Source organism: Monomorium pharaonis, chromosome 5, assembly GCF_013373865.1.
Source record: "Monomorium pharaonis isolate MP-MQ-018 chromosome 5, ASM1337386v2, whole genome shotgun sequence".
Classification (NCBI taxonomy): domain Eukaryota; kingdom Metazoa; phylum Arthropoda; class Insecta; order Hymenoptera; family Formicidae; genus Monomorium; species Monomorium pharaonis.
The window spans coordinates 7637998-7659420 of NC_050471.1; the positions used below are offsets into that span (position 1 = coordinate 7637998).

At 41.9% G+C, this 21423-nt stretch overlaps 1 protein-coding gene across 5 annotated transcripts in view; it reads left to right on the forward strand.

Annotated features, from left to right (window-relative positions):
- LOC105830999 (ras-related and estrogen-regulated growth inhibitor) overlaps nucleotides 1-21423 on the forward strand; it is a 90195-nt gene that overhangs the window by 9015 nt on the left and 59757 nt on the right. For 2 of the 5 annotated variants that reach the window (XM_036286934.1, XM_012670789.3), the window contains 3 exons: nucleotides 2239-3641; nucleotides 8967-9023; nucleotides 13599-13675. In XM_036286934.1, coding sequence (XP_036142827.1) covers nucleotides 3581-3641; nucleotides 8967-9023; nucleotides 13599-13675 — 195 coding nt within the window. In that variant the 5' untranslated portion in view covers nucleotides 2239-3580. The remainder of the gene's footprint in view (nucleotides 1-2238; nucleotides 3642-8966; nucleotides 9024-13598; nucleotides 13676-21423) is intronic. The other 3 variants (XR_004963286.1, XR_004963285.1, XM_012670791.3) reach the window with 2 other exon arrangements.

The following is a 21423-nucleotide window of genomic DNA, read 5'->3' on the forward strand; positions in this document are numbered from 1 at the left end:
CCGCGATCGCGCTACGTTAATCGATCACAAAGTTAATTTAATATATGTAGGAACCTCGCGCGCGCGCGCGCGCGCGTTAATTGAAATTGCAAGCCGCGTATATTTCGACGCAAACGCCAAGTCACGGCTCGATTCTCTTCCAGCGCTGATTGATATTCTCACGGTAATTAATTTTCGCCGATTAATTCCCAGCCGATTCTTCTCTCTCCGCGTAATAATTTTCACCGCGACAGAAGAAAAAAATCGACTTATAGTTGATTATAATCGTCGTTAATCGACGTTTGGTGAGATCGGGGAGACGATCGGAGGAATTTTTGGAAGATGCGCGAAAATACATAACGATCGTCGCGAGAGAGGCGAGAGTCCTGTGCGATTAGTCTCTCCGAGGAGAAACGGATCTCGCGTTAAGTAAACAAGTGTGGCGCATCTGCGCACCTAGTATTTACATGTCTCGTAGACTTGGTATACGCGCGGGGAAACCGATACCGCAGTTTCCGATTACACGCTCCTCTCGCTCGCGAGCGACGAGCCGATTCCCGATCTCTCGACGAGCGAAAGCACTCGTGGACACATGCCGAAATTTAAGTAGGCAGATAAAGACCGAAACTGAAAGACTTAATCAATCGCGCGACCGCAAAATATTCGATTGAATTACGCGAGATTATTCCGGCTCAGATGTCATTTTTCGGATGAATATAATTTCCTTTCGTTCAATGTTATTCGAGGCAACGTCAGAGATTTACTTTAACTTTGTGTATATAAAAATTACTCGATTCAACCTGGGATAATTGTGCGGAAATAATTTAGCACGAACAAAGCGCGCTTTTGTAATAGAACCGCGTTAATTAATCGCGGCGATCAAGCGACTCTTAATTGTATCATCGATGACTTCATATTTGTTGCCATTTCGAAAATGCTGAATCGCGATTTGTTTATGAATGTGCTATACGATTAATAAACATTTATATCGGCTGGCCGTGCTGTAATCACGTATTTCGACGAATCGTTCTCTCTTGCCGGATTTTTGAATGGAAATTTATTTTTTAAATAACTTTAACAACCCCGTCATTATCCGATTTTCACTTCGCTACACGGAACACAGCGTACTTGTCAATTAACTAAGAAATTTGTCGAGACACGATCGCAAATTTATTATTCAAATATACGATTCGACACTCGCGATATTATTCTATTCGCGTTTGATTTAATTTAGCGCGTGTTGCAATTCACGGCTTTGTTGTCCAACATTGCGACGGGGGAGTCTCTCGCGATAAGATCCCGTTAAGAAAAGAATTTCTTACGAACGCAATATCGATGCGTCCTGAAAGATAATGAGGCTTAATACGTGATACGGGACGCGTTATCTAATCTAGAAATATTTAAGGCGTAGCAGAGGCGAAAGAATAAGAGGCGAAAGTGACGACTTGGGCGATTTTCAGCGCGCGAAAAGTTCGATGATTCTTACCGCCTCGTATATCAATGATTTTTTTTCTTCCATTAGCAATTACCGTCACACGCATTCCGTCGTTACGTTGATTGTTTATCCATTAATTACTTCCCGCTACGTCGATCGCCCTCCCGATTTTCCTCCCGAGTTGCTTTCCCGTTACATTATTTGCTCGTTTGTCATACTAATTGCCGCCCGGATTTTTTGTTCTAATTAAGCGTAACGTATAAATTATGGGGAGAGTTTTCGCCGCACCACATTCGATTGACAGTAATCTTAACTGTGTAAACCACAGCTTTTTGCGGAGGGTCTATTTTTACGGCACGACTTTCTTTCTTCGCGCGAAATCTACCTTTTTTTTTTTTCTTCTTTCCTTGACAATCGGACGTAGGCGGAGAGAGAAGACTCGCCCGCCGCAATATTTTATAGCGGTAAGCGCGCGTGCTCCGAAATGACTTAATCCCTTACTCAAAATTAAACCCGCCGCATTCTCTCGAAACGTTAAAATTAGCTCGCGGTATTCACGGCGGGGAAAAAAAACAACGGCGGAGCAAAAAGTTGCGTGTCGCCGCGGGGGATGAATGCATCCTACTTTTCTTGCGGTTCGTCTCTGCGCGCGCGCGCGTATGCGCACCAGTGTGCATGCGTGCGTGCGTGCCTGTCCTTTTTTCGTAATCGCCGACGTGTCGGCGGCGCCAAGCTAGAAGACGCGGAGGAAGGCCGACGACCCGTTATAAATGGAACCAGAGAGACGGCATTTCTTGAATCGCTGCTTGTGTTGTTATTCGCAGCGCAGCGGGACGAGCGAGCGAGCGAACCGGGCACGTTTCGGAAGTCACCCTTGCTTTCTTGAAGGAGGTGCGAGAAAGGAGAGGGGATCCCCGGCTCCGCAATTCCGAATCGAGCTATCGAGGTTCGACGTCCGGCGAAGGACCGAGAGGGAAGAAGGAATTCGGAGGAGGAAGCGCGGAACTTTCTTTCTTTCGTACACACGGTTAATTGATGCGTAAAGCAGAGCGGAGGCATTGACACTCGTCGGTGAGGAAAAAGGACGGGGAAGGCGAAAGAGAGAGTTGCGTGCGATGTCGACAGTTGTTGCGGGATCCGCTGGAAATCCTCGGCTTCCGCTTGTAAAAATAAATATCGCCAGCGGTGTCATTAGCCGTTCGGAAGTGATAAGTGAAGGGAACGCGGCGTAATCCTGACTGACGCACGCACAAGCTGAATAAAATTCTCGGAGAGAATTAAAATTGAATCGTGGAGATTTTCCGAGGGACAAAGGCTCCGAGGTGAGGAGGGAGGAAAAAGAAAAGAGGACGAGAGGAAGACAAACGGAAGTACGCCACGCGTCGGGACTCGTCGGTTTCAAGATACCGAGAAATCGCGATAAGATAGTCGTTATAATAAACAGTCGCGCACGATATTCGAAGCGAGTTTTGCAGAAGAGAGTTGCGTAAGACCGACCTGGAAAAAGGGGGCTGTGTTGCTCAACGCGCGGCTTTAAAGAATCCCAAAGCGTGAGGAAGAGTCTCGCGGACGTGCGGGCAACGGCGGGCTCCCCGTAATCGCATTCCCCAGGTGGAAAACGACACCCGAGAGCATCGGCGGCCAACGTCGAGTTTCTCCCGAGAGTTGCCGAGAATTAGCGGGGAGCGAGTTCTAATTAACGCTGCCCATTAACAGCCCTCGGTACCTGACGGCGGTGACGACTTCGGCTCTGATGATTAATAGATAACCGCTGATTAAATATCCCGATCGAGAGCGAAAGGGGGAACTCTCTTGTTGTTTCCGTTCCAAATACCTTTGTGCCTCCACGCTGCGCCATAATAATCAATGATTCTACGATCGCGTGAGATAAACCTTCTTCTGCTTTTCTTCGGCGCGAAAACGTGAGAGCTTAATGGAGAGATCGATCGGCGTTCGTGCGTTACAATAATCAATTTCGCGAGTGTATCGCGATTGTTGTCGCGTGTTCGAAAAAGGACATCGGCCTTCGGTGGGTGTCAGTGTCCCTCGCGAAGGACCTGCGGAGGACGGTGAGCCTTAGAGTGTAAAGTGATGTAATTGGTGCGTCCGCCGTGTGGCGATGTGCGATGCCAGCTTGGCTCGAATGACGCTTGGCCCACGCAGCTGATGACAAACGTAAACAGAATCAAGGTGGTCGTCCTCGGCGGCCCCAGAGTCGGCAAATCAGGTGAACCTTCTTTTCTGTCTTTTCACTTACCTTCACGTGTAAGAAAACCCCTCCCCTCTCCCTTTATTTTCGTTGACTGCACTAACGGCAGTTCATCCTTGGAGTTTTGAATTAAAAACATCACGATTAATGATGAATTTATTCCAATCATTGAGGCAATTTTGCACGAGATTTATTTGCTTCGGATTGAATTGAGAAATTATAATTAAATCACGCAATGTAGCCTCGCTCCCAGTAGCACAATACATTGGCAGCGCATTGACTAATATTTGGTTCAACATTGGTTATATTGACAATACACCGTTTTCTCAATGTTACGCCAATATTGATCATAAAATATTGGCTGCAAATTGTGTAGAATGCAATTGTGTTCAGTATGAAAAATTGAGTGTTGAATTGCAATGAAATTTGCTCAACCAATATTGAACCAATATTGCCACTTGGACAAGTTGGCTAAATAAGGTGAAGCGTACACTTTATAATATTGAACCAATATTGCATTTACGTTACTTTCCAATATTGCATCAATGTTTTGTGCTACTAGGGGCCGTTGTTTTATAATCTACGATAAGAGAAAAAGTATTACGACCTTGCACGAAATTAAATCAGATCGCGGTGCAACGCGGTACACATCTGCGGAGACAACGTGTTGCTGTCTCCTCGGAATGAGAACACGTCGTCCGAGGCTCGTCGCGTTGCGATATTCATTCGCGCGCGAATGATAAACGGCGGGAAAAGATGCGCGCGGGTCGATTATGGTGCGCAATCCACGTCGTGAAATATTGAATCACGTCGGAAGGACGTTCATTATGACGGCGGACGATACTAATACGCGCGTCGTCGCGCGGCGTGTAATTTCTGCGCGTTGTCTAATAGCGCACCGTCGTGCGCGCGCGCGCGCGCGCTCGAGCGCGAGCGTAAGGGCATTGAATGAAAGTGCCGTTAAGATGAATACGCGCGGTCCGCGGAATAATACGTTGCATTAGTTAGACCCGACAGTCGCGCGACGCGTACAAAGCGAGCAAACGAACCGGCGTGAGATAAGGCGGTTCGCCGACCTCTCGAACAAATCCTATTAATAACCGCTAGGACCTTAATAAAGGCGCGCTCGTCGTTTTATTCCGATCTTGTCCGTATACGGACTCCCCTACCCTACCTCTTCCCTCTCGCTCGCCAATTATTTTGCATCTTTACATTGTTAAGTCGCTGGAGTCAACCGTGAACTTGCATCTTTCTCAAAGCGCGCTGAATGTTGTTGCGCAATATTTGAACGTCGACGCAATATTAATGGTCGTCTGGAAGAGTCTACGTTGCGTTCGCCTTCAATTGTCCTAGAAGAATATGGATATATCTCCATTGTGACGCTATTTAGATCTAGAAATTCCTGAATATCTTTAATCATAAGATTTTCGAAGAGAGAGAGAGAGTCGCGCCGACCGCGAGCCACACGTCGTCGCGCTCCCATTCCCGAAACGCTACGAACTGGCCTCGTTTCAAGTCCGGATGTTGCATCTTTTCTGCGCGAACATATTTATTTAATTGCGACCCGGCGCCTCTCTGCATTCGCCTCCTCTGCTGCCGTTCTACTGCCCCGTGCGATCGTGATTGCGGTAAAACACGCGACAATGTCGTCCGTTCTACTTTTTGCGGCGAAAACGGTGCATTCTCACGCGGCGGCGGCGGCGACGGCGATGGAAAGAGGGATATCTCTCGACGGGAGCGAATCCTTAAAAGTCCCTCGTGGGGACCCCGTTGGCCGAGTATAATAAGGACCTCCGTGGACGTTATCGGATATCGTCCCGTGCGACTGAGGGAGGGGGGGGGGAGAATGAGGAAAGGGGGAAGGGGAGAATGTGGGGAATCACGCCACGAAAAATCCCTCACGGTTGCAGCGGCAGCAAGTTGTATGTATAATAAGATCTGGACATCCGATACATCCGTCCTGTGGACGCCCGCGGCGTTCGATTCTGGATTCCGAATTTACGCGGTAACATTTCTTCGTATTATCGCATCTTCGTGTGCGTACCTGACGGTTGGTACGCGGTGTGAGTCCGCGAGAGAACGTCCCTGCACGCGAAGCAACGTAACCGTAACTCTTCTCTACGAAAATTCTCGCCTGGGGAACTTGGAATTTGTGTAACTCGGTCGTTACTACGTCGCTGACTGTGTAATAGAAACGTGGCTCTTGCAAAAAGTACCGATAATACATGACATATGAATCGAACGTTTCCGAGTAAATTGGTGAATTCTTCGGCGAGAAGTAGATTTCGCAAAAACCGCCCGACAGTGAGGAATCATTAAAGGAATTATGGCCACGCGAGAAACGCAAGATTGTTATCTGCTGCCATTTATCTGCGTTAGCGCTTATTGAAGAGGCAATTGGAGGTCCGCTACCCAAGCCGGGGAGACGTGTTCATAAATTCATTTGGTGTAAACGACTTGGTTTATTGCCGTGTCACAAGAAAAGCGGAGACGGAATAGTAGCTCGTGGAAGCTGCCAGCTTCAATGGGTTTCTTTTCTCAAGCTGGATTAATCTGAGGCTTTTATTATACCTTTTTAATGATTTAAATATATAACTTTCTACACATTCTACACGATTACGATTTAATCTTTCGTTTTTTCAGGAAAATCACTTCCCGTTATTTCCATACATTTTAAAGAAAAGTGTTGCTCAGTCGGCATTACATTTATTTTTCCTCTTTCTCTTTTTTTTTATTGTTGTACAAAATTGTTAGCGCACATAAAAATTGTCCGTGACGACTAAAAAAAAATTATGTAAATTCGATGCCAAGGTGAGACGTATAAAGTTAAAACGTCGAGATGCAGCTGAGCGAAATTTGTATCAATAAAAGATCGTTGGAATCTTCGGGGTAGAGAGAAAATTTTAACGAGACAAGAGAGGATGCGCTTGGTTGATCACGCGCCGCACTATCTCAATCTTTTTTTGTCTCCTACTCCCTCCCCCCCTTCTCTCTCTCTCTCTCTCTCTTATCTGTTTGTCCTCCTCCATCCACAGTGATCGTGGCCATAATTACTATTTTCTTACATCCACCGAAGCGGCTTATCCTCCAACGATCTATCTATAGAACCCAACGCTGGCAACCATCGTACGTCAGCAGAATGGCACCGCGAATGACTGCGTTTTGCTCGTACTGTTGCATCTCTCTTTCACATTACACACAATTCTCCGCAGGTGACTTAATCGGCTTGCCTCTTCTTATTCTTCTTTTTCTGCTCTTTTCTTCCTGCTCCGTTCTTCTTCCCGCCCCGTTTTCTTTTCTCTGTCCTTTTTTTTATCGCGTTGTACGCGGTCACTATGCTCTCGGTCGAAAGATCACATTTCTTTTTAAAGATTTTGACTGACGCTTTTTATAATTTCGCCATTTAAAGTCGTTCTATCGTGTAGGATTTCGCGAGTGCGTAAGAGGGGCCCCATTTTTAATTTTACATTTTTTGTTTCTTGGAGCCAGAGCCGGCTGGCGTCAGTCGTCAAGAAGATTGGTGTGTAAACATATCCTGTATTATTATAATTCTGAAATTATAGTATTGTAGGAATGAAAATTTCCAGATTAATTTTAAAAATCGTAGTGTTTGACAATTTTACTTTTTTAATATCCGTTTTTAAAATTGTATAAAGAATATATTGAAAAGTTTCTATAAAAAAATCTCAGGTACACAAGTTAATGAAGTACAAACTTAAAACTTTATCTGTAACAACCTGCATCAACGCTTAATAATTTACATTTAATTTAATTTTCTTTTTACCAAATAATCGACAATCGACTTCAATAAAAAAGCCTAGTTCGTGCAATATTCTGTAAAAAAAATTAGAATTTGTTTCAGAACTTTTCTTCGATGACAAACAATAGAACGTCTCGCGTTCTACGTGTGCCAGCTAGGTTATTTCTCATCCTTCGTAAGTACGGCCATGGGCTCACTATATTGTCATCGCGCGCTCGAGTTGACCCAACGAAAGATAAGAATTTCATAAACGCTTTGTACCCTGGTATACGAGAGTGTCGGGTTTCCCTCGCGTTCTTTCGACTCGAGGACGGCGGAGAGCGTGCTTTCATTAGACCCGGGCGTTTGGCACAGATTACTGTTGGGACTATTAGGCATTACGAGCAACATTCTCGTGTCTACATCAATTACTCCGGTTCGCGCGGCCTGCATAAGATTACGCGTGACGTCGTCTCGATTTGATGACAGTCATCTTCAAGGGAGAATGGCTCCATTCGCGATTACCAGGTTGCTTGGCACGGTAATGATTCGCGGATTTCTTCGCATGGCCGCTTGTGAATACGGCCTTTCAGAATATTTCTTTATTTTTATTAATTATAAATGTAAAATGTTAATTATATCGCGACCTGTGATTGATCTTCCATTGTACGGTTAATTTGACTTTTATGTGCAAGGTGTAATAAAACGGAAGGGATGAGTGAATTTTTTTCCACAGATAAAGCATTGTACACTTTTATATTTATGAGATATTTAATTTACTTAGATAAAATGCGCAATATATAAAATACTCGCGCGATTTACGCGGGTAATATCATAATTTATAATTCTTAAATAATAATGTCTCTTTCTGAAGGGACCAGTTCTCGCCGGTCCATCGACTTTCCGCAGGCGCGCGTTGAATCGGCGTTGAAATATCGTCGTCCAGCTGCACGAAGATATTTCGAAGATATGCACTCTATCTCTCATCTCAGCAAATAGCTCACGAATGTGAAGTTCTATATTCCGTTTCTTGCTCGTGTCTCTACCTCCTCCTCCTCCTCTCTTCTCTTCATGATATTTCCTCTTACCTCCCATCGCCGTCGTCGTCGTCGTCGTCGTCGCCGCTGCCGTCGTCGCCGGGCTGAACTCGACGACAGATTTATAAACGGTGTACCTACGAGTACGGAGCGGTACGAATCTATGTACTTAATAAGTCTCGCGGCGTTCGAACGACGACGGCGACGGCGAGGAACGTCGTCGTCAGCATGTTGAGTCTTAGAGCGGCGCGCGCCGCAACGAAACGGAATTTATGATGCAAGAAATTTATCGGCAATCCGCATACAAGAGAACCCGTTCCCCGCGAATATTTATGGTTTCTTTATTAACATTGAAAATAAGTTAATGGCGTTTCAACACCTGCGCGATGCATAGACGCGCACGTCCCTCTTATACCTTCTAGAGAACGAAAATACGCCTTCTTATGTTATTACTTGCAATTACGATTCCATAGACGTAAGCGCGTCGGGCTCGGCCCATGAAGATTATTATTCGCGCGAGATCGTTTTTTGCAGCTAATCAATTTCCTTTTTCTCCTTCTGTTGCAGCGGTGGTTGTGCGGTACTTGACGAGGCGATACATCGGCGAGTACAGCTCGACCAGTGGTAAGTGTTTTTCCTTTTTTTTTCTTTTTGGCTTTTCATTATCCCCTTTTTCTTCCCTCCGAGATAATTGCCGATGCGAAGCGTGAATGATTGCGTCCATTCGTTGCTAATTTCGAGGCGTCGTACGCTGGGATAAATGTCCAGTTCGTATCTAAGTTTCCTTTCTCGCTCTCGCTATCGGCTTAATATCTCCCAGGCGGGAAGGGGGGGGAGGGGTGGGGAAACGGCTTCGACTCGCGTGCGCGCGAGATACCTCACCCCGTAGTACAAAACGCGAATCTAAATCTTGATCGGTGTTTCTCGCGTGTTGCTCCGGCGCGGACGGAAAAATCCGCCGTGAAATATTCTCGCGCTCGAAACCGGACTCTAATTCAAGGGTACCGGTGAAAAATCTTAATCATGGCGCCTCGCGAGCGGAGTCCCGAGGGCATTCTAGCGGTCACAGAAATACACGGATAAAAGGGGGGTAGGGCAGCGGCAAGAGATTTAGAGGGAGAGAAAGAGAGGAGAGAGAGAGAGAGAGAGAGAGAGAGAGAGAGAGATCGAAAGGGAAAGAGAGAGAACGCAATGAGCATCGGCGGACCCGTGGAGGGCGGAGATTTAAACACTCGATATGAAATAGAGCCTATGGGGAGGGTCTGCGCGCAGAATGCAGATCTCTCCCATAACTCATACCGGCTACTTCGCCGTAATAATTGCCGTGTACGCCCGCGGACGTATAAGCTATGACGGCGAGTTTCGCGGATATCCGAGCCGCCTCGGAAAAATTCCACCGTGAAGTATTGTCCCCTTAACCCTGAACCGGCCGGCCGCTCGTATATATTTTTGTAACACCTCTACCATACGGCCGAGGAGCCGGCTGCATGTACCAAGGTGCATATCCTGGCCGGCGAGAGAGTGCGGCGACATTTTATCGCGCGAATCCCTGATAGTCGCGGGGGACATTATCGCGACGGATAATCGATGCGCTTGAAGCGAATATTATGTAAAATACGTAAATTTATTCGATTAAAGACTAGATTGCAGATAAAACTGCTTGAATGGGATTTTATCGGCGTGTTCGGGATTACGCTTCCTTTTTGGAGAAGGATTTAACTTTTTCCGTGTTGACATAAGCCACAAGGATTATATTAAACATATCTTACACATTTTTCTTCTGATATTTCGCAAGACGTTAATAATTTATGTTAGTAATTTTGTCTCTTGTTATTTTTCTTTTTAATTAAATTGTAGACGTTAGTAATTTAATAATTTGAATCGAGTTCAGAAAAATACGCGAAATAGATATTTTTCGAGTGCAGTTTATATGAAAAATATAAAACACATTTTTTGCGAATCGATAGATAATTTATGAAAAGACTTGTAGATAATTTACAAGAAGACTTATAGGTCAATCTGTACGAAGTTTCTCTTTGCTTTCTTTGCATCCACGTAATGTAATGTGCGGAAAGCTTCCCAGTACAATAGCGCAATCATCGATTTATCGAATTTCTTTCATGTATAACTGGCACTTGGAATCAATCTTGATCTCTATTGATCTATAATGCGGCGATTGATAATGTCGAACGAGAATGGAAGGGCGCCGCCGTGATTGCTCTCTCCTACCATCGGTATTAATTAATTTCCTGGGAAAATGATGGATAATCACTCTTGAATGTAACCAGGAAGCGGATAATCTCAGGTGTTCCCCTCTTGGTCGAGAAGGGGGATAATCGCTTAATCGATCCTCAAAGATGACGCCGCGAGCGCTACGATCGCCGTTCATTGAGGATCGATAAAAAATAATAAAAATAATCACAGATAAAAAACCGTGACACAAACACGCGAGGGGTAGTGTCTGAAGATATTAGACCGCTTTGCATAAAATAAATCTCAACAAGTGCCAAAGATATATACGAATTAGACAAATGTTTCTATTAACGAGAGAAATACCTTCAAAAGAAATATTTTTGCTTTTATCTTTTTTTTTAATATATCGCACAAAATTTTTATGACAATATATAGTATAACATTTTAACAATCTATTAAAATTGTTGTGTATTTTATAGAAATACCAAAATATCAAGTCTTTAAATTTTTTATTATTTAAGAAACATTGATGATGATTTTTCATTTTTAAAAATTGAGATTGAAATGTCATTCAAGCCGATCATATGGACTCTCTTTCTCTCTTTTTCTCTTTCTTTCTCGCTCTCGTGTGAAACGAATTGAAAATGCGTCGACACTTCGTGCGACTCGTGCGCGGATTATCGTGCACACTTTCGTTCCCGATCGTTGGAGAATCACTTTTCCGAAGAAAACGCCCTCAAACGGTGAAAGCGCGGGGTTATTGATTTCCTTCAGCTAATCCTCGCGAACAAAACGTGGAAAATTTCTTTAATGCGTTAATAAAAATTATTTTTATAAATCCGAAAAATAATAAATAATAAAAATCCGTAAAAAAAATAAATAAATTACTCTAAAATTTTTATATCATGAATGATTAATTGAATGATAATTAAATAACTTGAAAACAAGTTTTCTTGAGGATTTAAGAGAGTAAATTGTAAAAAGAAGTAAATTTTAAAAGTCTAAAAATAGAGGATTTTAAGTATAAAAATGTTTTAATTAAAATACAGAATTATCTAAGATATGAAGACATAAGAGCCTAGAAATATAAGAGTTTAACGATCTAACTATTTCCGTTCTTTAAATCTCTCTTAATCTTTATGAAAAATCTCTCCTTTTCTTTCCCGTAAATTTAGACATCTAAACATGCAAAATGATACTTTCGATATAGCCACTTTATATTGACTTCCACCGCACGACTTAAATTTGATCTCCCGATGGAAGATCGAGGATGATCTCTTTACCGGCAATTTCAATAACAAGGCATTCGTACACGAGCGCGGCTCGTGTTTGTTTTACGGGAGATAATCGGTCCTTTTCATCTCTCGCCACGATGCCGATGCAGTGTACTTGTTATTATTTTGATCTCGATTAACAATGCAAATCTCTCTTTGCGCGGAATAATTTCAGGCAATGATTTAGAAAGCGAGTCTCGTCGTTATTGTCGATTCTCTCGCGCGCGTGCGCGGATGATAACGGTTTTTCCGTGCCCGGGGAAGATTACATCGTGTACATCCCGTTTCTTCGATCGACAATGGATCACGTGCCGGAGATGGAACTCCGGAGCAGAAGCCGAATCCGCGTGGTCGGTGACAGTCGCGTTTCCAGTTGCGTCCGACGAAAGTGTGTCGCCCCCCCCCCCTTTTTTTGTTAGCTTACAGCTTTTATTATATCTCTTCGCTGTACTTTCGATTTCTTAGAAATTAAATCTTGTACTTTTATCAACGTTTCTCATCACAGATTTAACTTTCCATGTCGTCGTCTGATATGCAAATTGTTCCTGTATTTAGATGGGACTACAATTAGATTTCTAGACTCTTGCGCACGTCCCACCTTATCTACGAAATAATTTCATTCGTTAAATTTCATCCTTGCGGTCTGAGCTATCTCCTAGCTTATCTAGATCGTCCGATTCCTTTCCACAAGCGTAGAGGGAATCCCCGCGTGCAGAATTGCGTTTCGCGCGGTGTTGGAAGCTTCCTTTTCCACACGCGATGTTTCTCGCGTAAGGCGGCGCAAGATGCAATGAATTTTCCGTCACAATGCTTGGCCAAATCGTTTTCCCATTAGCATTACCCGGCAATAAACTTTCTCGAGCGTAACGGCCGCTAATATAACGAGCATCCTTATTTGCTTGTTCTACGCTTCTCTTCAACTCCACGCTGCCCGACACTACGAGGTGTTTATGAGTTTGTTTATCGTTTATTTATTGTGCTTACTCCCCTATTAGGATTATTGTTCTATGTTCTTCCGCGTCTTCTCTTCTTCTTGTTCTCCTCCAGCACGTACTTCTCGAGTGCTCTAATCAGCTCCGAGAAATATGAGGTTTCCCTTTTTCGCTTATTCTGTTGAAGGTGTAAGCTGAAGATGTAAAAATTGCACCAGTCAGAAATTTGGGGTGCGACAAAAATCAAAGTTCAAGAATTTACGCAAGATTTTAGAAACACTAAAAATCCAACAGTCCTTGATTTAAATGCAAAATTTTAAGAATTTATTAGCCCAAACGTAACAGAAATGCAAATATTTAATAGGCGTTTTGGAGCATAACATGTGCGAATAATTCGAAGCGTGTATTAACGATTCAAAAGTGCATGTCTTTAAATATGCGGCTGTCCGAATCTTTTTGATCACAAATTTCCAGCGAAAGTCACGTGTCATTGTCAATGATCGTAATGACATAGCAACGAGCGTCAGCGTAACTAATTGGAATTGTCATTTCTCGTTATTGCTACGGCACTTTCGCGCATTAACCGCGTTTTCTATCCTTGGGAAAATGTCGCTTGAACTTTTCCAAAGAAATCAAAAAGTATCGTCGAAATGACGCCGATTACGAAAGATTATTGCGTCCGTCCGTTGTTCTTTGATTTATCTTGCGAATTTTATATGAGATCTTAGAGCGATAATAATCGAACTAGAGGCGTTGTTTTTTTCTGATTAATTAAATATATGAATTTCTACTTGTTGCAGATTTTCTCTACCGACACAGCGTCACTATTGATAACGTTACGACGGAGGTTGAGATACTTGACACGTCCAGGTGCGAGGTAAGTTTATAACGATCATATTTAATTTACTTAACTAATTAAATTTTAATATACTTTATTTAATTATAAGAAAATAATTTGTTTGAAATACTAATCATCTTAGAATAAAATAAAGAAAAGAATAAATTTAATTCGCAAATTTGGAAAAAAAGGGGAAGAGCAAGGAAAAATTATTTTTTAGATTCTATATTTTTTTTAAATAAAATACTGATCTATAAATTTTAGCCAAATATTAATAATCCCGCTGTTAAATAAGTACTCGAAATTATGAAATTTCTTTTTTTTACATTTTGATGCGCGCAATTGTCTTTAATGGCGAGTTTGATGGATCAATTTACTTATCTGATTTATACTCGATTGCGCTCGTGTGTCGCAAGAGTAATGCATCGACGCGACGGTATCCTTTGCATTTGTGTCCTTTCGTGAAACTTTCATTCCTGTGATCCGCAAGGAAAAGGCCCCGCGCGCGCTTTCAAAAATGAATCCGCCTCACGACACGTTCCAAGACGAGGCAGTATCTTTCAAGGGCCCGGTCTAAATATATCTTCTTTCAACGGCGGCCCTCGTATATAATATAGGGCTCCCGCAGTCCTTAAGGCCCACATCCATCATACCCTGGCAAAATAACGAGCGACTCGCAAATCGCGAAGTTCTTGCCGAGTGACTTTGAATACTCGACACTGCGTGTCCTATTAGCCGCAAAAATTGCTTGTGCGATCTATAAATAAATTTTTAACTTTGGACGAAAACATTAAGACCCAAGAGAAATTAATCTCAGCATTAGAAACTATTTATATTTATAAATATAAGAAACTATAATTATATTTATTTAATTATGATATGTTACATTTAGCACGCTGCTTTGTAACATATCCAGATTAATCTCGCGTTTTATTTTAAAGTATAATTTACGCATTTCTCAGGATAATTTATATAATACTTAATAATGTATAATGCTTTCTACTTTTTAATGTATATACTACGTATGTATAATCCAGACACACAAACACTTTCCACAGATACTTTCTCTGAAAAATGATACTTAACTGCGAGTCTCCTCGCAGACAACCGGCTCCAGGTCGATCGTCTCTACCTGACCTTTCCTAACCCGATTCTTCTAGAATACAGTAACGAACATCGCGCTGAGGCGGAAACTCTGCGAGCTGGCCCGTTAGCCCGTTAGCGTATTTGAATTGAATAACGAACGTCTTTAAATTCGAATCTAGGCGACTGTGAACGGCGACTGCGATTGCACGAACAACACGTGGCTTCACCTGTCGCAGCCGGAGAGCTTGTTCGAATTCCAGCGAGGTCGCTTATAGCATGTCGTATAAAGCATTGTTCCTCTTTTTTATGAAATAGGTTGTTGTTAGACACGAACGTAAACACAACGGAAATTCGTATTTATTGATATATTGATCTTTGATTCTCCAAGTTTTTCATTTATGTTCTGAAAGTTTGAAGTTTCTCCAACAATAAGTTGCAAAATTTGAAGACTATCTTGTTGCTTTAGTTCTCTAATTCTTTGAATCTCGAATTTTTCTTGTTTGTTTCGTTTTACATTAAAAATGAAATTGTGTTCCGAAATTTCTGATTTCTAAGAATTCCACAAGCTCTCAAAACTTTTAATTCCAAACTTTGTTATATTAATTGAAATGGCAGTTCCTTGTAATTTAATAATACCACGGAAGATAGCTTTTTGCAATGAGAGAATAAGTTGCAATTTTTTTCTTTTACGGATCCCGCTTCGGCTTCAATTTGTTTTGGCATTTAATTGTATCTTATTTTCCTCGATGAGCGGCGAGAAAGTTCATTCATAGAAAGTATTTCCTGCAGAAGTTTAAGCTTATTTGCGACTCTCTAGCGCCTCTTCAACGTGACAGAATGACCGCGTGCGTTTATTACGTTAGAGTTAAACACGAATGTCGCACTAAAGAACAAATGTCGAACAACTTTACCGCCGCATTTTCATTAATTTATATTTAGTTGCAATTTTGAAGGGACGCATAAGTAATTAAAATGTTAAGAGGGTTCAACTTTCCTTCCGGCAACGCATAAAAATAGTTTATATCGATATGGTCATTCTAATATAATTTATTGTTCAATTTAAAGTGAATTGAATATATCCGAGATTTTCTCCCGGGCGACGAAATGGATATATTATATAATATAATTCCCGTGGGATGGAAGTTTTAAGAGACATTTTAAGACAGATTTCCAAAAGCCGCCTCATGAGCTTCTCACACTCGTTACTACACCGACACCCGTTGGTTATTCGGTAGCCCCGCAACGAGACTCGATCAGGCCCGGGTTGTTTTTAGCAAACTGGTTTTTCTACCCGGGGCTTACAATTACCGGCTTCTTTTTTTGCGCTGCTCCCCGAATGTTTGCACCTGTCGCTTAAAAGGCCGCGAACCGTGGATCCGCAGGATGGCAGGCTAGACGCGATTCTTCGAATTCTACATCTCGTTGGATGTAGGATTAATACTCTTCACTTCCTAGATTCTCAAGTTATCACGATTACTCCAATTTTCTCGAACTTTTGAATATTCCAATTTTTTGTTTTAATTTAAGACACACCGGATCTTTCCAATTTATACGTTGAGGCAATCGAATTTTCATATTAATGAGAGAATTTTTATTTTTTCCCCGACTGGTTTTTAATTTTTACTTCTTTAGTATTATTTTCCTTTTAGATTCGCGACTCAAACTTAATTTTACTCGCGATATAACATCGATATTTAAATTATCTTTCTTAGATACAACTGCACCATTAACCGACACTACACGACTCGCTGGCAAACAATGCTTGTCCATTTAGAGAACCTTGTACGTGGAACGCGTAAGGATGCATGCACCGTTAGCCTGTGGATACAATAAATAATCTGGAACAGGAAGCGATGCTGGCGATTTGTACGTATTCGCATAAAATTACGTTTTAAATGCACCTTCGCCCGCTGATATTACTGAATTCTTAAAAAAAATATTTTGACACAGAGTTTATAAATACACAAATATTTTAATATTGGCTTTATACTTTATGTACCTTTATTTAAAAAAAATACTAATAATTTTTATACAAAAAAGAGGTTTTTGTACAATTTTGAATTCTAGATAAAAAATATTTTGACTTTAGTTAGTTTAGCAAGAAAACTATGGCGGGAATGTTGTTGAGGAACAGGATCTAGGAAGATCGATATCGATGTGGATTAGTGTGGCAGTGGTGCAGGAAGTCGATGTGATTCCGCGCGTAGAAGAAGCGGATCATTAAATGTGCACACCATCTCAGCGGACACTTCTCCGACTCCTCTGTACCAATATATCACGTTCAACGCGTGAGGTCCCATTGTGAACGAGACTTTTAAGTCGGTACCCTTTACTCTCCGGTAAATCTCCGCGAAACTCCACCGCGTGCGCCGGGATCAATCAATCCTGAATAACGCGCTGTTTATCACGACTGCAACATTTACGAGCAACGTATCGTTTTCATCTCGGCATTTTTCTTATCAGGTTGCGTCGGTCATAACTCACGTTCAACTTCAGTAAATCCGAAAGCTGTCGACTGTTGTGTGATTAAAACTTTTTAACTTTTTACATTGAAATATGACCTTTTAGCCGCGCGTGCATCTGCGCATCTAAATTCCAAGCCAAGTCAATTTCTCCCATGTTAAATCTCAATTTTCAAATTTTCGTGCTTCAAGCTTCGTCAACTTCGATCGGTGCTTTCACATTTTCATGGCCAGGCTTTCTCCCAGTTCCCAAATTTTCTGAATTTGATCTCTGTTCGTGAATTCCTCACGTTTCCAAACCCGCGTGCATTCTTAAATTACCGAGGAACCAAGGTTTCATGTTCCTCACGACAGAGAGACCAAGAAACCTCGGTTATCTCAACTATCTGAAAGTCGTACAACGGATATTAGAACAAATAGCCGATAATTCGTCGGTAAGCTAAGGTCTTGGCCGTGCCAGTAAAATACATAACGCATCGTACGTTCGGTAGAGTGTAATCTTTCCAATTATCCCAGGATTCCCCTCACTTTTGCGATATCTAACTGCGATAATACACTCGCCCGGCTTATTTAATGTTACATACGAAGATGTAAATTTGCAGGCTCATCTTGTATTTCGACGGCGATACGATACGCTGAATATTATCTGCTTCATCTTTGAATGCATTGTAGAATCATAATTATTTTTCTACGAATCAGAATGAATTGGAAACAAAATTGGTAATCATTATTTTATAGAATTATCTACTTTTTTTAGATTTTATTATTAGTAAAAAAGATGACGTATTAACACTAGAATAATCAAATCCGTCAAAATGACTATTTCGGATTTCTGGATTAAATTACAACAACTATTAAGGTGATTTTTGTTGGATTTTTTATTTTCGGATTAATTATTTAAATATTAAAGAACCTACTAATAACATTTGTAAAGAAGTTAAAAATAAAAACCGAGCTTGTTCTAGTGTAAAATGTTTTTTAATTATTCTAAACTTTTTTCTCGGTATATTATGAAGTATTATAATATATATTTTATTATAATATTTAATATTTTTAATTACATAAATATACTTATTTATTGTATTATAACATTTATAAAAAGTAAAAGTTTTTTGAAATAGGAACTGCACGTAACTCGAGTCGATTCATTCTCTTCGTTATAGCTGTGAGTTGTAATTTAGCGTGAAACGCGTATCTTTTTCCGCAGCGGAACTTCTCGCCTCAACGATAGCTAATCGCGTTGCGCCGGACGTTACGAGGAGATGCCGCGGCTTAAAGGGCACATAAGCCTCGCACCTAAACGCGGTCTAATCTATGGAATTATCCGTTTCCGACATTCCTACGTAACGTGCATCCTTGATATCCCGATACGCGCGGGCCCGACGGTTACGCCGGGTGCGATCTACCGGCACTTAAAGTGCACGAGCCCATTGAGCGCACGTGGTCAACGTCCGCGTGTTGCGCTCTCGCACTTTTTCCAGTTGTAACGCTCGAGTAGCGGATACCGAGATCCCCCAATCGCCGTTAAGATACGCCTGAAAATCGACCAACCAGGACGATTCACCGTACAAATGTCCTTGCAGATAAGCGCCACGCAAGGCTGGCCGCGATCTGCATTTGCCAACAAGGAAGTGCCCGGTTCTGCTTTCGACAGATGTCATTTGTTACATTGTTTAATCTCTGTTACTTGATACGACGCCTTTCTAAGCCTCTTTATACTTTTTTCACGGATAATTAATTCATTCGTTCTTTGTTATAAGCAACTGACTATCGAAATGCACGTGCTAAACGGTTTGAAATTTAAATAGAAATTTTGCGGAAATGTATTTTAATAAATAAATCCATTGCACAAAATTTTAATACGGGTCGCGCATACAACTCTTATTGGGTATTTTTAAATACGAATAAATATTCAACGTAAATGCTCTCGTTCTCATGCATATCCGATGCATTTTAAATAATTTAGTCAAAACAAAGTGTAACCGGCGTCTTTCGATTGTGCACGCTAATGAGTGCATGCTAAATTATCACAAAATTTAAAATTCGATTATAATTGTGGTGTCCAATATCGTACTATTTATGCCGTAAAAATTTACATAAAAATTTTTTTAATAACATTAATGTCACCGTATCGTAAGAATAGCACACTGCAGTTGAGATACTTTTGCCTTAATTATCGAGAAAGCATCACGAGGTCCCTCAATGCCGACGTCTATGAACGGCGTTTATGTTCACGCGAACGTTTACGTGCTTGCAGCCGCTCGTGCCAGTTTAGCGTGCCTACCTTTGACCGTCTTACGCGTCATGTTAATGACGAATACCGTTCTAATGCGATGGGCAGTCCGGAGCCACCTCATTAACCGCGCAATAAGAAAATCGAAGGAAGGAAATATTGCGAAAATGTATCGGGAATGCGGATAGATCTCGAGGAAGTTGAAGAAAGAAGGAACGCGAGTGCTCAAGTAAAATATTATTAACAATTATTTTCAAGAAATTTATGCATGCACTTAAATCGACGATATAATAAAACAGTTTTATAACATAAGAGACTTTGTAGCACATCTGGCTTTGCGTTCTAAATTCAACAACTCGCGGATTTGCTCTCTGGTGAGGTTCAATTTTGTACCTTTTTTAATCCGTGTTCATTTTTTGTTCTATTCAATTTTATGTAAACGATTTAATGAATTACTACTTCCTGCACTTGACAGTATTTTTTCTTCACAATCCGCCGCACAGAATTCGCAAACCGCAGCCGGTTTGTCAAAATTGCATAACGTCGAAAGAATTCGCTGACGTCCATTCCTAAGACCTAATGGTAATTGGTAAAATCTTTTTTTCGCGCGTGCGAATTTTCTTGGAAAGCGCGCGACGTGTGGCATCGCCGATTACCAATTAGCGACGTGCAATGTGGCACCTTAGGCACGCGTCGAGCGACAGGTCGGGAAGAAATCGATGAGAGAGAGAGAGAGAGGTCCTTTTTGCAGTCGGTGCGGTGTGCGTGCGTCCGTCCGACGCACGGGCGTGCGGATCGTGATGTCAATTACTAACGAAGACAGTCGGTCGGGCCGACTGTCACAGGCGCCGACCGCAGTGACAGCGGCACGCGTCTTTACGGAGATCCGCGAGTAGCGGCTATAAATCCTCCCCCGGATGCCGGGAACGCTTCTTGCGTTCCGGCGTTTGCTGCTGCTGCTGATGCCCGCCAGCGTCTCCACGAATCTGGACTTCATTAATCTCAGAGCGCCACTGTGTTTGCGCCAAACGATAACGAATTGTCTTCATTAAGCTTAAGAAACCCGTTCCATTGCACACATCCCGGCGCCCCGCAAGTTAACGAAACAAAGCGAGCAGAATCAATACTGTTAGAAAGTTAAAAGAAGAGAAATTTCAAAGTTTTTTTAAACGAGGAATCATTAAGAGTCAAGTTTCGATTAATTTCACTCGGTCAGATTGAAGTGTATTGGGAACATCTTGCGACTTGTTAGAAATTCTTAGATGCCGATCGCATAATGCCAGGCTGATAGCATTTCAATTTCTGTCGATTTAAGTGTCAGCACTTTGGTATTGTAACGTGATCGCGTGCACCTACTTGAGCCATACTTGTCGCCGTTAGGCGCTAATTTTATTTACTGAATTTCTCATTACCTTGTATGGTATCTGGTAGACCTTTACTGGCACGGCCACCAAGATAAATGACGTGAATGCACTCTCTCACAGGTTCTATTTGCATCCGAGAAGGACGGTTTCTGACACGCACGATGATTTATCTCGATTTTAATCCATGGAATTAAAATCCAATTCAACGCGTGGGTCTTTTTTCGTCCGAATATGCGCATATTTTGAAGAATGCAATAACCTTGAATTCAAATCGCGCGCGATTTAAGAAAGATGAAGAAACTTTCATTTGTCCTGAGATTCGAATATTCGAGATTACAAGAAATTCCAACTGCCAAATGCTGTTAGTTGAATTAAATTCTTAAAATCCGACACTAAGCGATCTACATAATAGGTTTCGCAACAATAGAGTTTTTCCGGATCGCGAGCATACGGAATTCCAAAGATTCCCAAATAGAAATTTGCCCCATAGGGCAGTTAGGCGATATCCCAGTCCCTTCGGGATCTGAAGTAACCGCGCGGGGTTGCACAGGTAATAATCGCACACTTTCCTGCATAACTGGCGAGCGAGCCGATTGCACTTGGCTCGGCTCGGGTTTCATAGAATTTCCGCTTGGCTTCCGA